The 17,670-nt window shown below is 35.3% G+C and overlaps 2 protein-coding genes across 3 annotated transcripts; both read left to right on the top strand.

The window, feature by feature from the left end:
• The first annotated feature begins 413 nt into the window (after nucleotides 1-413).
• LOC121261513 (autophagy-related protein 18h) lies at nucleotides 414-7,853 on the top strand. The gene is made up of 9 exons (XM_041163937.1): nucleotides 414-844; nucleotides 1,767-2,225; nucleotides 2,642-3,082; nucleotides 3,668-3,913; nucleotides 4,006-4,806; nucleotides 4,888-5,063; nucleotides 6,355-6,482; nucleotides 6,571-7,104; nucleotides 7,485-7,853. Exons 1-9 carry the CDS (start codon nucleotides 653-655, stop codon nucleotides 7,487-7,489), a joined length of 2,982 nt encoding a protein of 993 aa, XP_041019871.1. The 5' UTR covers nucleotides 414-652; the 3' UTR covers nucleotides 7,490-7,853.
• Nucleotides 7,854-13,128: 5,275 nt separating this feature from the next.
• Nucleotides 13,129-15,055, top strand: LOC121261512 (histidine-containing phosphotransfer protein 1-like). Of its 2 annotated transcripts, none has more exons than XM_041163936.1 (6): nucleotides 13,129-13,420; nucleotides 13,566-13,696; nucleotides 13,816-13,884; nucleotides 14,485-14,556; nucleotides 14,634-14,717; nucleotides 14,813-15,055. In XM_041163936.1, the coding sequence occupies exons 1-5, from the start codon at nucleotides 13,358-13,360 to the stop codon at nucleotides 14,668-14,670; spliced, it is 372 nt and encodes a 123-aa protein (XP_041019870.1). In that variant the 5' UTR covers nucleotides 13,129-13,357; the 3' UTR covers nucleotides 14,671-14,717; nucleotides 14,813-15,055. The 2 variants fall into 2 exon arrangements, with proteins under 2 accessions (XP_041019870.1, XP_041019869.1); XM_041163935.1 differs by having other exon boundaries at nucleotides 13,130-13,420; nucleotides 14,645-14,717.
• The last annotated feature ends 2,615 nt before the right edge of the window (nucleotides 15,056-17,670 follow it).

Here is a 17,670-nt window from a genome sequence, read left to right as displayed (position 1 = left end):
ATAAATATCATTTTTTTAATTTAATATATTAAATTATCACTTATGCTTTTAGCACGCTTGAGTTTTTTTTTTCTAATGAAAATAATGATATTATTAGAAAAATTAAGTTAAATTAGTTGTGATAACAGTTGAATTATTCTGGCTTAAATAAAATAAAATAATTAAAACTCTTGATGTAAAAATTAAAAATTAATTTTAGATTTATTTATTTAAAAAAAATGCGTGAGATTTGGGATAAGTAAAAATCATTTTCTTTAATAAAAATTACAAAATCCTGGATTCCTCTGACATTTTCCATAATTTTTGCTTGCAGTGCAATTAAAACCACCGCAGGCGCAGAGCTTAAGAAAAATAAATAAACAAAATTAAAAGAGTATTTATAAAATTTTAAAAATAAAAAAGAAAAAGAAAGCGACGCAGAGAGAATGAGAGAGCCAGCCTGAGAGCTAGCAATATAAAAGAAACCAACCGTCTCCGTTGAGGTCAAAACCCAACCACCACCGGCACCGTCACCGTCACAACTAAACAAGAAAACGCCACCGTTTTTGGTTGAACTCTTATGCTATTTCCGATCGTGTGTACTCGGCGACTCCCGTCGTTGGGGCCCATTGGCGATTTCCCGGTGAGTCCCTGGTGGTATGATATTTGACTCATGAAGAGCCACGCCAATAACAAATCCAACGGCAGCAGCACCAACAACTACCACCACCACTCCAATGGCTTTATCCCTAATTCTCTGAAATTTTTATCCTCTTGTATCAAAACCGCATCCTCCGGAGTCCGCTCCGCCAGCGCCTCCGTCGCCGCCTCAATCTCCGGAGATAACCATGAAAACAAAGACCAGGTCGGCTTATGATTAATTACTGGTTTTTTTTAATCACTTTTCTCTTTTGTAGTTCTGTGATTGTTTTGTTTTGAATTCTCGGACTTGCTTGAAAGTTGGGGGAATTCTGGAATTCATGAGGTTTGCTTCGTTACCGGTGAATTTGAGGAAACAAAGAGAGGAAGTTTAAAATTTAGTAAATTTATGGTTTAATTGCTTCAATTATTGAGTTTGGCTGCCGAGAAAGGTGAGGAAGCGGAAGTGTGGATATTTTTTTATCTGTAATTTTCAGCTTCATCAATATTAACTTCCTGAGTGAAATTAAATTTTATTTTAATTTTTTTGTTATTTTAAAAGGTAGAATTTTCCCTCAAATAAGAAGTGGAGGTTTTTTGTTATAATTTGAAACTGAATAATTTTTTGTAAAATTCTCTTTGATTGACCTAGTGACAGATATGGAGATTGTGAAATTATGGTTTTGGAATTATTTGATTACTTGAGGAAAGACGTAAATGAAGTACCGATTGATTAATAAGGCAGGTGAAAGGTAACTAATTCCGTGATTAGCCCTTTATATTGCACAATTAGTTGTAAAATAATTGAGAAGCATGGAATTTTTCTGGCTGTCATTTTTTTCAGTGTATGTCGATTTTGTGATGATCATGGTTTTAGTTTCTTAGAGTTTTAGGTAGATGTGAGCTAAAAACCATAATGGTGGGGGCAGAACATGGCCTTTGTTATTTAAGAGAGCTAATATTTCATTCTGCCTTTTTTTTTTTTTGTTTTGTTCAGTTTCTCCATAGGTTAATGAAGACGGCCATTTGTTGCTCGCAGGGTTGTTTCATGCCTTCGTGGTTGATTTTTGTATGTAGGATCTTTTTCATCTATTGCATTGCTTATAACAGTGTGTCTTCTTCTCTTTTGTGGGGTTTTGCGCAAACAGGTATTATGGACTGGCTTTGACAGATTAGAGCTTGGTCCCTCTGCCTTTAAACGTGTTCTCTTACTCGGTTATTCGAATGGCTTTCAAGTCCTTGATGTTGAAGATGCCTCTAACTTCAATGAACTTGTTTCAAAGCGGGATGATCCTGTTACATTTTTACAGATGCAGCCCCTCCCTGCAAAGTCTACGGGTCATGAAGGATTTAGAGCATCACATCCTTTACTCTTGGTTGTTGCATGTGATGAATCAAAGAGCTCATCTCCTATGCAAAGTGCAAGAGACGGGTTGGTCAGGGATCACTTTACCGAACCTCAAACAGGAAGCAATGTTCTGTCTCCGACTGCAGTTCGGTTTTACTCACTAAGATCTCATAATTATGTCCATGTTCTGAGATTCAGGTCAACTGTGTATATGGTTAGATGCAGTCCTCAAATAGTGGCTGTGGGCCTTGCAGCACAAGTAAGCATTAGCTCAAGTAACGTATCCATTAAAGTTTCTTATAACATGCTTGTAATATCCATTAAAGTTACTTATAATATGCTTGCAATTGGAAGTAGATTTCTAATTTCCTTTATTCATAAAAAAAATTGGAAGTAGATTTCTTACCTTTATCCTTGACAAAAATCTGACAAATTAGATTGGACGATTACTAGTATACAATAGATTTCTGTGCGTAATAATTTACTAAGTAACTTAGACAAGTTTGAAGAATTAGATTAGATTGTTGCTGAATCCATGGTTGCTAATCAAGAAAATTATTGGAGGAAGACTTTGTTGTTAATATTCAAAATAAGGTAATTTTTATTTGACTAAGTTCACAATCCTATTAGTGTTGCTCTCAATTCTTTTCTTTTAACTATTGTTTTTTCTGCCAGATATACTGCTTTGACGCACTCACACTAGAGAATAAATTCAGTGTCCTCACCTATCCCGTTCCTCAATTGGGAGGCCAAGGAATGGTTGGGGTTAATATTGGCTATGGACCCATGGCTGTGGGACCCAGGTGGTTGGCTTATGCCTCCAACAATCCATTGGTCTCAAACACAGGTCGCCTCAGTCCACAAAGCCTTACTCCTCCAGGGGTCAGCCCATCAACATCACCTGGCAGTGGAAGTCTCATGGCTCGTTATGCCATGGAGTCTAGCAAGCAGTTAGCAGCTGGATTAATCAATCTGGGTGACATGGGGTACAAAACTTTTTCAAAATATTGTCAAGAGCTTATACCTGATGGGTCTAATTCTCCTGTATCATCAAACTCAAGTTGGAAAGTTGGCCGGCTTGTATCACATTCGACAGAAACTGACAATGCTGGGATGGTTAGTTTTTCTATAACCTGAGAACTATAGTTTTCGATCTTGCATTCTCATAGCTGCTACACGTTGAAAAAACACTTACTACTTTTATCTTGACTTGTTTTCCATGAAAAATGAGGTATTTCGTGTTAGCTTACGAAAGGTCAATGCTCTTTTTGCTTTTTTGTTGTCTTATGTATTTCATTTTTTCCAGGATGTCCTTTGAGCTCAGACTACCAACAGATTTGGAAAAAAAAAAAAAAAAGGTCTCTTTTGAGACACTTAGGGCTCGTTTGGATACAAAAATCATCTCATTTCATCTCATCTCATCATTACAACTTTTCCAAATTCTCACAAAATATAATAAACAATTCAACTTTTTCAAAAACAATAATAATATTAAAAAAATAATATTCTAATAATATTTTATTCAACTCATCTAAACCATCTCATCTCATCTCACCATCCAAACGAACCCTTAATTTTGCTCTATTTTGTGAGAGTAGTAAATATCATGGAGACATGCTCAATTTTTAATGGTGTTTTTTCTTTTTCTGCAACTGTTGAAGCCTGAGAATGTCTTCATATGTAGAGAAAATGTTGTTGCAGGTTGTTGTCAAAGATTTTGTTTCCAGAGCTGTTGTATCACAGTTTAGAGCCCATACTAGTCCAATTTCTGCTCTGTGTTTTGATCCTAGTGGGACACTTCTAGTTACTGCTTCAATACATGGGAACAATATAAACATTTTCCGGATAATGCCGCCCCCCTCGCGAAATGGATCATTCAGTCAACCACATGATTGGAGCTCTTCTTACGTGCACCTTTACAAGCTCCACCGTGGCATGACATCAGCCGTATGTCCCTACCTCTGTCTTATTAACAATTGTATTTTTTTTTTTCTATAATGTTCATGTTTGTTCTCTTTTCCCTTTTGTTCACCATACAGGTGATTCAAGACATTTGTTTTAGTCATTTTAGTCAGTGGATTGCCATTGTTTCGTCTAGGGGCACTTGCCATATATTTGCTCTCTCTCCTTTTGGTGGTGAGACTGTGCTCCAAATACATAACTCTGATGTTGATGGTCCTACCCTTCTGCCTGTTATATCTCCTCCGTGGTGGTCCACTCCATCCTTCATGATAAACCGACAATCTTTTTCTCCCCTGCCACCAGCACCCGTAATCCTCTCTGTGGTTAGCAGAATAAAAAATAGTCAGTCTGGGTGGCTCAACCAAGTTAGTAATGCTGCATCTTCTGCAGCAGGAAAGGTCTCCATTCCATCTGGTGCTACTGCTGCTGTTTTTCATAGTTCATTGCCTCATGATCTGCTACCTAGTCCCTTGAAAGTCAATGCTTTGGAGAACCTATTGGTTTACACCCCATGTGGTTATACAATTCAATATAAACTACTCCCATCAATGGGAGGAGAACCAAGTGATGCTGTGTCAAGAACTGGGCCAAGTTCTTCATTGCATGTACAAGATGAGGAGTTGCAATTAAAAGTTGAACCTGTTCAATGGTGGGATGTTTGCAGAAGAAGTGATTGGTTAGAAAGAGAGGAATGCATCTCTGGGATTGCTCTTGGCAGACAAGAAACTGCAGACATGGTCATGGATAGTTCTGACTGTGAGGATAATCATGTTGGAAATAAGGAGTTCGTAAAGCCCAATGAACGATCTCACTTGTATCTTTCCAATGCAGAGGTGCAGATTAGCTCAGGGAGGATACCAATCTGGCAAAAATCTAAGGTACTTTTTATGCATTTAATTGTGAGACACTTCTCTTGTCACCAATCGCAACTATGTTTGATCATTTCTTCTGCATTCTAGATATCCTTCTGTGCGATGAGTCATCTGGGAACTAATGGGCAGAATTTTCCTGAGAATCATACCGGAGGAGAGATTGAAATAGAGAAGGTTTCTGTTCATCAGATTGAAATTAGGCAGAGAGATTTATTGCCTCTTTTTGATCATTTCCTCAGGATTCAGTCTGATTGTAGTGACAGGTAATTGTCTTTGCATCTCTGTTCAAGTTGTTGATGGGCATAATTCTATTGATTTTTTTAATCACGTTCAGATCTAATTAGTAACTAATAAAACAGTTCTTTGTTTGGTTTGCATGATTTAGATTGGAATATTTCATAGTTCAAAGTATTTCTGGCTATAATGCATGGGGCTCAAACTGGATATTCTGTCTGGGTTTTCAGGTTTAAAGATTCACTTTAAACCTCTGAATATTCTGTCTATCCCCCAAAACCCAACTTTGAGATCACACTAGAGATGCACTTTTGTCACAGAAGCAAAAAAAAAAAATGAAAATTTAGAAATGATGTCTCATTATGATGGACATTTGCAAACGAGGGTTACACCTTGATATCAGATCTGTCTTTTTAGGGTTAATCATCCGTAGTCTACTCTGATGAGGTGCTTGTTTCCATATTTTAACCTTGGCATGAGAGAGAGAGATAGCTGGATGGATGGATAGATAGATAGAGAGAGAGAGAGAGAGAGAGAGAGAGATTTTCCTTGATGATGGGAGAGCAAGAAAACAGCTGTATGATAGTAAGACCTATCGGATGTGAAACCTACAATGGAACTAAGATAGAAGGAATAATTAAACCATATCTCTATGTGAAACCTACAATGGAACTAAGATAGAAGGAATAATTAAACCATATCTCTCCCAAAACTTTACAAAGAAATGCCAAACTCATTCAACTTCAGCAAGCAGTCTTCAAAGTTCCTTCTTGGTCTATTTCTGCAGTTGCTTTCCAGCCAGCTTATGCGCACTCACTGCTTGCAGTACATCTTTGTTTCATATATTCTCAATATTTTCACCAAGGCATCCCCGTTTGTTGTTTGTGGATATTCCATGGAATTAGTCGTGCCATTAACTGTTGAGTAGGTTTAGATCTCTTGAACTGATGCAATTGCAAATTTTCATTGTGATTGTTGTGGAGGTTTCATTTCTTAGATGCTCCATTCTGGAAGTCGAATGGTACCTATAAAAATAAATATATGAATAGTCAAGGTTCCAACTTCTATTGTCCAAAAGTGTCAAGGTTCCAACTTTTGTTCCTTCCAGGCGATAGCCAACCTTTTCACAGCGTCCCAGCTTGCTTTAGGACCTATTACACTGGAAAACAATGAATTTGGCTTTTTCTTTGCTGAATTTCTGCAACCTTCATACCGGTTTGGAGGCACATGTATGTGTTAGTCATTTATAAAAAAGAATACCAAATGATCCTTTTCATATTTATTTCAAATATGAAGCAACTTGCTTGGTTGTTTTTGCAGGAGCTTTGTTGGGGGAAGAAGCTCAAGTTTATCTTCTGATTCTCATGTAGCTAAAGAAAAGTTTTTTGAAGATGCTATTATTTGCCACTCAAAGTTGGTATCACTTAGTGCAGATGAAAACTCAGATGGTAGTAAGCTCAGCCTTGTGAATGTATTATATCTTCATTCTTTGGCAAGTTGTTGATTAATTTGCTTGGTTCCTTGCATTTGTATCAGGATTATCTGGGGAATCATATACATCCATTGCCCAATCTAGGAATAATACTAATGTGGAGATAGGAGGGAGATCTGTTTTATCATCACCTCTGCTGAATAAAAGCTCTATTAACAAAGATAGTAAACCGATTTCTGCCAAACAACCTACAACTGGTCTTTCTCTGGTTCAGGATAGTAATTTCTCTAATAGTCTATCTACTTTAACGAGTGATTCAATTTCTGCCAATAGAACTATTGCAAAGGAAATTCAATCATCAAACAGTGGCGGGTTCAGTGAATTTTCAAATATAAGCTCCAACCGCTCTGATTTGAGTATGAATATTATTGATGAGGGACTGGTTCATAACTCTCTAGACTTTGAGCAATTTTTTCAAGAGGGTTATTGTAAAGCATCGCCTTTGACTGATTGCCATGATACAACTGAAGTTGCCACTGATGTGGACAGCAGCAGCAGTCCTTGTGATAGGGAGAAATCTGAGGAAGATGGCGACAATGATGACATGCTTGGTGGTGTATTTGCCTTCTCAGAGGAAGGTAAGGCATTGAAACAATTTGGTTTTCTTTTTTTCATAGTCCATAAAAGAAAACAAAGATGACCTGCTATATTTGGACTTACTATATTGGGATCAAGTTGCATTTGTAAATGGGTCCTATTATATCTATACCATGCAATTATTTTCTAGGAGATATTTATAATGGTTTTGTATTTTATTAATTTGGATGACATGTTTTTTTATGTGCATTTTAACATGCATGTGACCCAATATTGCTGCTTTAGAAAATGTGTCAAGGTTCTGTATGCTATATCATTTTTTTGTTTTTTTTTTTTTTTTTTTTTTTTTTTTGTTTCATAGTTCAGCATGAAATTTTGGTTAGTTATTGGAAGCCTATCAATAAATTTTGTTCTATTGCAGGTTGACGCGTACCTTGTGGTATCTGATGCCACCTTCTCTTGCTTTCAGCATGTTTTGTAATTGATTGGTCAAAGCTCAGCCTAAAGGAGGATGAGATTCTAATAAACAAAATGCAGGTTATTACCTTTCGACAATTGAATAGCTACTGACTAATTGATACCAGTGATGCGATCTTGGACCATCAAAGTGTTGCATTGGCAAAGGGCCTAGTCTCTTCCCCTTCTAATCCATTGTACATCATGTAAATTGAAATTTCGTATTACAAATGATTTGTGTGGACAAGTTCTTTCTATGTTGTGTAACACTATTCATTCTTGAGGAAATAGAAATAAAGAAATAAAGAAGGAAATGAAAAAAAGCGTATTACTGAGAAAAAATGCATTCCATGTCTGTCTAGATTTCCCTTTCATCATACTATCACTGTAGATTCTTCTCAAAGTAGGTGTACACTAACATGAAGTCTAGAAGAACTATTTCTACACTTGTTTGGTGCAGGAATGTTGGGAACTTTACTTCCAGCGTTGTGGATCCTTGACCGTCCTCGTTGGGAAAATGATGCTCTTACCCCAGAAGGTAAGGCAATTTGAAGCAAGGCATATTCTTTATATTGCTCGAGTCTGAAGTTTTGCACCTTTCAGGGTAGTTCCATATGGACATGGCACTTTTATCGCATGTGAAAGTTACTACTTAGGAAACTAGGACATATGGGTCAACACGCTAGAAGCCTAGAATTACTTTATGAATTGGCATGTGGTCAAGGCATTGGCTCTTTGAGCACGAAATCCATCTTTGGCAAGTCACGTGTTGTCTGCCCGTTTAACACGTGCTAAATAATTATTTGGATAGGCAACTGGGGATAGCGACAAAAGGAACTGTTGTGAATTTGAACCGAAGTAGACATATCTCAGGCATAATAAAACCGAATCAGAGATTTACCCTACTCTCTGGGTTTTTAGAAGAGATGGGGTGAATGGGATGAATTCAACCTTATTTGAAATGGAGAAGTTTTTGCCCTTTGTAATGATTTTCAGTGATTTTAATTGTAACATTGACTCCGTTATTTTGAAACCTAACACTAGATGTGACAAATTTTACTGACTGTTACAGTTGGTTCATTATTAGCGGAGCTTTCAACATAATAGCCTGTTGTTGCAGACATATGGTCTTTCGTTCCCCTTTTGGGATTTTGGGAGCACCTTATATGAGTACAAAGTCTTGGATCTTGGTAGTGTAGCCTGTTTCACTGTCCAAGACAACAGCTGGTTTAGGAGGATGGTATAAATGAATAGATTACTGTTTTATATTGTTTGAAAGAGACTTATGCATGAGCTCTTCGATCTGAAAGGACAAATAATATGAAAGGTTAGAGATATGATCAAGTAGATTGTTCATATTTTAAATGAAGTATATGGAGGGGACCATAAAATTATCATTTTTGAGGGCAACAGGCTCTCCATAGCCATGTGCAGCTTTCAGCTAGTATAGTCGGCCTATACATTCTGCTGATGTTTCATGTGTAAGAGGCATTAATGCTTTATTATTGTTGGGCCCTATCATTATTACAACAATCAAGTTCTTCACTAAATTAGAAATCAACCACATGAATAAAACCAATATTTATCAGTATGGTCTGAGTTTAAACTTTTTATGGCACTAGAAGAAGTTTTAGAATCAAATTTGAAAATCTGTTAACAATTTAAGAAAAGGCAATGGGAATTGGAAAGGTTATTCTAGTGTGGCCATTGTAGCCTCTAATTAAGGATTGGGGAATTAGCCCTCACAGTGACAAAATGGCTCAAGCATGCTGGCTTGCTAGTTTGTCACATCAAATGTGTTTACATAAGTTTTTGGTAATTGTCGAATTAACAGTGTCATGTCATAAAGATTGGGATTTACAATTGTTGTGGGTACAGACAAAGAACATTCATGCAAAAGTTTCTTGATGGTCTCTGTTCATTCATGGCTTTGGATTCCCAAAATATCCCACAATTTTGTATTCTTGTGGCCTGCCCTGGCATCATATCGACCCCAAGTTCTGGCCCCCCGCTTAGGTACCTTTCGTGTATAGAGAGAGAGAGAGAGAGAATCATACTGAAAGTTGTCCCTGAACTCCTACTATTTACTTAGATACTCTCCTCTCAATTTGTAGAGGAAAACTCTTTCAACTCCTACAAGTTTGTAGTGGTACCATCAAATCAGGTCTGGTTCCTTCATTTAGCCCTTGCGAACGTGGAATGCTGAGCCTGCAGTCTCCATTGAAGGGGCCAATACAATGGCTCCCCAACATTTGCACAAAAGTAGTGAAACAAATACCAAGTTATCCTTATACTAATATAGTAATATTAGCATTTGAACGATAAATAACAATAAAGACAATCATTTTCATAATCTTTTTTACAATCCTTTTTTAAATAGAGGTTTATAATGTTTATATCTTCCTTTTAAAGTATTGGTTTCGACCATCAAACTTTCCAATCCATAATGGCTGGTTGGGCCCCCACCCTAAGAGCTAAGAGCCACCGAATGTGGGCAGGGGCCGCATCAATGGCCTAGACAAGGGTACACAGCCTGCGCATTCTGTCTAATCATGCCCTAACTCTCTTTGAAAGACCGATATGTCAATAGAAAAAGTCTTCTTATAAGCAAGTTTGCACACCGATAATGACACGTAAGATATCAGTTTAATGAAACGGTATAAATTAAAAACGAAAATAATTTTTGTGAGACATAACTTTTTTCTCTCAAAATTTTTATTTTTTTTTCAATAAAAAAAGTCGTTGATACACAGTTTAGTGCGACAAACCGACTCTTGTCAATATCTTGAAAACTATTCTTGTGAGAGGTTGGAGACAATATGATGACACATCCTCTTAACTGACAAATTTGTAAACTAATAGATGTCACATTGCAGCTGCTACTTTTCATTTTCACCCCAAGTTGTAAGTGGATGGAACATTTAACTAATCATATCACATCATGTATTTGAATATTTTAACATAGCCATTGTAAAATCATAATAATACTGTCTAAAGTTTAATAATGTTCTCTCAACTATCTATCTTAGTAATGTTATATCAACTGTTCACTGTTATCACCTCAAATCTTGACTGAGAAAGTTCATAGGCAGAAAAGAAAATGCTAATCTTTTCTGTTTTTTTCTTATATAGCTGAGACCTAATAATTTAGTGTTTGAACTTCAACATGCAAGAATTTCTCTCTTCTATCCCCTAAATATAAAATGCAAGTTAGGTGCCCAAACCTTTGAAATTGAGTTATTCTTTTCTTAGCTTCCCTCTTTTGGTTTTTATTTTTTTAGGTAGGAGAGAGGATGACGTGGGACCCAAGCATGAGTATGCTAATTAAAAGTCTTTGGTTCCCACTAAGTACTTGAACAAAAAAATGATAAAAAGTTCAGAAGTGGGCTGTGAAAGGAAGAGAGAGAGAGAGAAGATGCATGTTGATGGCCTGGGTGTCACAGCTAGGTGCTTACAAATGCAATAAGTACAATATATACATGCCCCCACCTACAAAATGAAGTGAGCTCATGACACGTGTGAGACCCCCCTGCATTTTTTTATTTATTTTTTATTTATTTATTTTTTTTAAGAGAGAACAAAAATCACTGCATCAATTATTCCCTGCTCTAAGAGATCAAATACTAATTATATGTGGAGAAAATTAAAGATAGGAGATAGGAGATGCCTTTCATGAAAGAGTAAATTAAGCTAAGATGTAGTAATGTTGTATTCACCCTTGTGGAGGCATATCACATAGTAAGACGTTGTCCCTTTTTGTTTTTAATTGTTACAAAAGCACGCAAAAAAAAAACGATCATCCAATCAAGTGTTGCACCCAACCCAACAACGACAGCACCACAGACAAGAAGAAAAACAAAGAGCAGATCAGAAAGAGAGCAGCAGCTATTTTTAGATAAAGAATCTTGATATATAAGATGGAAAGCATAGGCGTGAAAAGAGTGAAGGGATAAGGGATAAAAGAAGAAGAAGAAGAAGAAGAGCAGGTGAGAAAAAAATGAAACTGGATGGGCTCATTGAATAACATGCATCGAGTCCTCTCTTTGTTGAAAGAGGAGTTGAATTTTTCTTTCTTTTTTTCCTCTGTTCCTGGTTATTGCTTACTCGTGGCATCTCATATTTCATAATTATCTTTTAGAAGAGACAAAATCTATCCAAAGATCTCAGAGATATAGATGTAACAAAGCTTCAAGTCACTTCTTCCACACCATCCCCACTTTGAGTCTTCTAGTAGCTTGAAAATGTGGGGGATGGTGGAGGGGTTTGGGGCCCCCTTGTGTGAAATAGGGTTCATATTTTCTTCCAAGTAATGAGATCAGATAAAAGATAAATCATGATCATTCATCAATGGAAAGAAAAAGAGATCATATAAAAAAATAACTCATGATTCATAAATGAATAGAAAAATGAATCATGATATTGCATTATTCACCAATTCTTGAATTTATTATTTCAAAAATAAAACTAAGCTGATATTTGATATATACTTTATTAAGAAATAAAAAATGATGTTAATTAAGAGTACCCTCTCCACGTATTCTCTGGTATTGATCCCTTATAATGTGTTGGTCATGCATTATTCACTAGAGAGTAGAGAGTACGTGGAGAGGGATAGGGATGGTGCTAGCAGGCCGTCCAACGTTTACCTCTGACCGTACTGCTAGTTATAAATTTGTTAATCTTTTTCTTTTGATTTTCTTTCAAGTATCTTTTTAACATTCTTAATCATTAAGAAAAAATAAAAAATATATATATAATTTCACTAATAATCACTTCCTTAACCATTAATTAAAAAATTAAAATGCATGAGCGATAAGATTGTGTGGTAAGTTTGAGAGGCTCCACTAGTATTTTCTGAGAGCCATACTTGAAAATGCCATGTCCCCACAGATAACTCTTAGCACCATAGAAGATAAGAAAATTGGTTGAAGAAAATAAAATTAACATAGATTTATATATATATATATGTATATATATAATTGCTGAAAGAAATACCTCCATTAATGTACTTTAGCCACTTTTTTACATTGAAATTTCTGGATCATGCAATCTCATGCTGTGGATATATATCCTATATATGCTAATTATGTTTCCATCTCATTTTCTATCAAAGGGATAACAAAAACAAGTTAATATTATTAAATCGTGATTAAATTTGGAAAAAGAAAAAATTCGAACCGGGGACACGTCATTACTTCATTAATTATCCTAAAAGTTTAAACTAATAAAAATAGCTAATCTAATCATTTATTTTATAAGATTCTTTTTTACATGATGAACTCCATTTATTCTAAAAATCTCAACTAATAAAGAATGATGAATTTAATTTTTTTTAACACCTAATTTATTTTCCCATGGGGTGGGACTTTTATTTTTTATTTTTTTATTTTTATGTGAGGATCATAATTGGAATCACCAATTTGATGGAAAATGGGAAATAGGATTTAACATGGGGTGTTAAAATAAAATTAAAAATTCGAGTCTTTATTTTTTTTAAAAACAAAAATGGATGCACGACCAGACAAGGATTTTTATTTTTATTTTTATTTTTTTATTTTATTTTTTTTTTGCCCATATAACCACGAATACTTGAAAGAGTGACGAAAACAAAAACACGACTCAAGTGAAAAGAGTGCGACTTTATTCTGGTGTATGCATATATAGAGTACCACACCATTGGGTTGGAATCTGAGAGCTTTTTTCCTCAAAGAGTGACATTCTTACTTGCATCGATCTCTCTCAGGGTTGTGCTCTTTTCAAGGAGAAAAAGATTGAAACAAAAACGAATGAATCTGTAAGATCTGCAAGTGATTGGCAAAATCTTTTAAGAAGGCTACCATGGATGGTGTGGCTCAGTTGCAGAAGCAGTTGGTCGACTACACTGCCTCACTCTTTCAAGAGGTCAGTATGCTATGTACTATGCACATTCTATGGAAGCAGAAGAACAACTCTAACAACTCTAATCTCTCTCTCTCTCTCTCTCTCTCTCTCTCTCGTTGTGTTGGGTTTGGTTGGGTTCTGATTTTATGTTGTTCTACTTGGAAAGGGGTTTCTGGATGAGCAGTTTAACCAGCTGCAGCAACTGCAAGATGAGAGTAACCCAGATTTTGTGGTTGAAGTGGTGTCTCTCTTCTTTGAGGATTCTGAGAGGCTTCTCAATGAACTGGCCAAAGCTCTGTAAGCACTACTACAACTCTCGCTCATCTTTTTCTCCTTCAAGGAAAGCCTTCTGGGATTTTTTCCTAATGTAATTGGGTTCTTTTGTCTTCTTCTTCTTCTTCTCCTCTCCTATGCAGAGAACTGAAGACAATTGATTTTAGAAAGGTGGATGCCCATGTTCACCAGTTTAAGGGCAGCAGCTCCAGGTGATTCTTGGTTTTCCTTATTCTTTCCTTCTAGCAGTCTCCTTTTGCATTAATGGAAGTACCATCTAAAGTATTATATAGGTTTCCTCCTTATACAAGATTGAAACACTTGGTAGTTTCAGTAATAATTGTTTCCACTTCCAGAACCGCTTAATTCTACCCAGATGAGAAAAAGCACACCCTATCACTGCATTTGTGCTTCACTTCTTACAGCTTTATAGTACATCGCCATAGTTTAATTTCTTGAAGATTGATGATGCAGATTTAGAAAGGAGAAGGAAAAAAAAAAAAGCATAAAATAAGGCATGGACTTAGGCGATTAAGTTATAATCGTTTGATCCAGATCTAGAGTACAATTCCATAAATTAAAACGAGAGTTAATGCCCTATCTGGAGGAAAAAAAAAAGGAAAAAAGTCACCGACTGGCTATCAACGAGGCACAAAGGAAGTAGTTAGTTCCAACATCCATGCCCCACATGAAGGAAAACGCATTGACAACAATATCACCTGGCCACATTCGTAAGGGAGATTATACATGATGAGCTCTCTCACCATTCTTCCATTAGATTAGATTTTTACTATAAACTGGGTTTCATGCAGCATTGGTGCACAGAGGGTTCAAAAAGTCTGCATTGCCTTCCGAAATTACTGCGAGGAGCAGAACATTGAAGGGTTAGTTTCTTATCACCCACATATGTTAGAGAAAATGCTTCATTGTTGAATGATTATATTCTGATATAAGTGTAAAGCCTTGGCATAGGTGTCTTAAATGTCTGCAACAAGTAAAGCATGAGTATTCCCTTGTGAAAAGCAAGCTTGAAACTCTGTTCAAGGTAAGGATCAGAAGATGATCTTGTAGAGAATGTGGAACTCTTAATCATTTCTTTGTCTCGAAGCCAGCCTTATTCTTCTTCTTGTTTGCTTGTAGATTGAGAAACAGCTTATTGCTGCTGGTGGTTCCATTCCTACGTAGTGTACTGATCAAGTAAAGCTATGTGAACTAAGAGATGGTCAGCACAATGGGGTTCTAGATTTGTAGAAAAGTTTCTTCAATTCCTTCTATCTTCTAAGTTTTATATATATAATAGTCTGTCCAAGTTTCTGAAGGGGTTCTATGAGCTTGCTTGTTTCATATCCATTCCAAGAGCAATGAAATAAACCCTTCCTCTTTCTTCTCCATGCTATGATAATTACCTCTTCCAAAAATTATTTTATGATTTTCACTAAAATGCCCTTAATTGAGTATAGAAAGATGGTAAATAGGATCCTATAAATATATATATATATATATATATATATTGTTTGGATTTGAGAGTAAAAAGTTGTTACATTTCAATTATAATATTGACTAGTGTTTTCTTAGTTTTTTTCTTAAGACTACTATATTGCGAATGGCATAACCTTCCCTTAGAAGTTTAGAACTCGAGAAGGATGGGAATGAAGGAGATCATGAGATCCAGCATTTCTTCGAAAGAAAATGTTATCATCCGTTTATAATAATTTCAAACATCGGCTACGATTGTAACATTGACTAATCTTTTTAGCAATAATTTCAAACCGCTACAATTATAACATTGACTAATCTTTTTAAGTATACATTCAAATGTGATTTTTGTTAAATGGTTGCAATTTGCCTGAACATATGGAAATAAGAGAATCCTTGAAGATTAAACTATTTGGTTCACTGATAAATTAATTGAAGTTGTTGGTAATATATAAGAGTAGTATACTTCTTCCCATATATAATTAATTGAGGACAACGATATATAGACAAATTAATGAATAAAGCCACCGACCATTTGTCCTTGGCAACCTCCAACGTCAATATTGAAATATTTTAAGCACAACCAAGCTAAGGATCGAGATCATGGTTAGCAATGCATTTGCGTATTGAATACAAAGATGAGGAAAACCCCACGTTGCTAAGGTGATTGGTTTTTTAAAAATAAAAAAATAAAGCAAGTGTTATCTAATAGCTAGCTTTCAATGAACAGATATACATACATACATACATATATATATATATATATATGTATATTATAAGGTCAAATGTTTCAGATTTGGGTGGATGTCTCCTCCTCGTCTGCATTTAATTGTGGAATCAATTAAGGACAAGCTGATACAAGCTGTAATGCAGATGATCAAGCATGCACCTAATTATTAAATTGTTCCTATAGTATCATCTTAAACTATTTTTGTTTTTCTTTCTTTGTCTACAATTTGAATGTGGTCCTATCACTCGAACCAATCAACCATGCATTATTAATTTACATGTATTATTTATTATTTTGTTCCTTTCAAGTCCAAGAAGAAATTCATGTGCAATTAATATTGTTCTATATATAATATGTTGAGTAGTACTTTTGCTAGCAGCTTTTAGTTTAATTATAGGTAACATATATATATATATATATATATATATATAGTTTGGATTTGCAGTTCAAGCTATTATAAACATCGAGTTTGGTATAGAAAAGACGACCTCAAGTTTTTATAATATTCAACATGATCGCATCCTGTAGACCTGTTTAATTTGCATGAAACGGTCATGAGTCATGACAAGCGATATTCGGTATCGTAGCTAGACACATGACTCAGATAACATTAATTAATTTTATCTGTATTCAAATGAAATCATGTATAGGTCCATTTGGTTTGATTTCCCAAGCATGAATTTCCAAAACCCTACTAAGTTATAATTAAGTCACTAACTACAGCGAAAGCTTTCAAGGAATCTTAAAAGATCGATATTGGATGCCAATTTGTATAAAAATTAAAAAAAAACAAAACAAAAACAAAAACAAAAACAAAACAAAAGTCTGGCCTCGAAGACATGGAAAATATTATATTGAGAAAAGAAAAAGAAATGAATCGATAATGACAACAAACTGAGAAGTCCAGGGCAGATTCATGTGTGCTCAAAGTTTCCAGCTCTGCAGATTCCATCCTAGCTCCAACATTAATAGATGTATCGCACATATATTTTAACTCAAATCATATCAAACTACTGTATATATACTGTATATATAGCCTGTATTGCATTGTTCTTCATACACACACACACACACATATATATATATATAGTTTTTAACAAGATCAGCTGGTGCATGCATGTATCTTAATTATACATATGTAGGAGAAGTACTGGATGCATGCATGAGTACAACTCTGTTATATATTCTTCTTTCCATTTCATATATATGTAAGTGGTCGTGTCAAATCTGTCATTCAACCGGCCCACTAGTGCTGTACCTAGCTACCTTCCACAAAATTACCTGTCAATTGTTCCAGAGGAAAAATGTCCTATATATATATACGTACATGCATGCATACTGTATGTATATATATCACACAAAGATCCGATATTATGTGACCATCGAAGACAAAGCCTAGTAATTAGTATAGAATGGGATTAATGCATGTTATGCTACTGTTAACTTAATTTTACAGATTAAGAACTAACTAATACATTTAAGCACATGATCTGATATATAATACCAACTTATATTATATATATATATCAATTGTAATTACATGAAAAACAATTGTAATTAAAACGAATTATATATTTACCATGAATTAAGTCATGCCTTCGCAAGCTGATAATCTCTAATATACATATGAGCAATGCTACGTACAGTCTTCATTTTGGGAATTACAATACAAGCCTAGACAATTTTATTTTTAAAATTTTTTAAAATTACAAAAATATACCTCCTAAACTGATATTTTTTCTCATTTAATAAAAGACCTGCACATACAATCCCCACCCCAAGTGGGGACTGC

The sequence above is a fragment of the Juglans microcarpa x Juglans regia genome, chromosome 4D, assembly GCF_004785595.1.
Source record: "Juglans microcarpa x Juglans regia isolate MS1-56 chromosome 4D, Jm3101_v1.0, whole genome shotgun sequence".
NCBI lineage: Eukaryota > Viridiplantae > Streptophyta > Magnoliopsida > Fagales > Juglandaceae > Juglans > Juglans microcarpa x Juglans regia.
Note: the sequence above shows the minus strand (reverse complement) of the source record. Positions and strands in the feature narration are given on the sequence as shown.

What these genes read in the sequence shown, in the direction of transcription:
- LOC121261513 (XM_041163937.1), top strand. Translation starts at nt 653, where the DNA reads ATGAAGAGCCACGCCAATAACAAATCCAACGGCAGCAGCACCAACAAC. An exon ending in CTGTGGGCCTTGCAGCACAA is followed by an intron (nt 2,226 to 2,641) that starts GTAAGCATTAGC and finishes TTTTTCTGCCAG; the next exon opens with ATATACTGCTTTGACGCACT. An exon ending in CAATCTGGCAAAAATCTAAG is followed by an intron (nt 4,807 to 4,887) that starts GTACTTTTTATG and finishes TCTGCATTCTAG; the next exon opens with ATATCCTTCTGTGCGATGAG.
- LOC121261512 (XM_041163935.1), top strand. Translation starts at nt 13,358, where the DNA reads ATGGATGGTGTGGCTCAGTTGCAGAAGCAGTTGGTCGACTACACTGCC. An exon ending in CTGCCTCACTCTTTCAAGAG is followed by an intron (nt 13,421 to 13,565) that starts GTCAGTATGCTA and finishes CTACTTGGAAAG; the next exon opens with GGGTTTCTGGATGAGCAGTT. An exon ending in AGCTTGAAACTCTGTTCAAG is followed by an intron (nt 14,718 to 14,812) that starts GTAAGGATCAGA and finishes GTTTGCTTGTAG; the next exon opens with ATTGAGAAACAGCTTATTGC.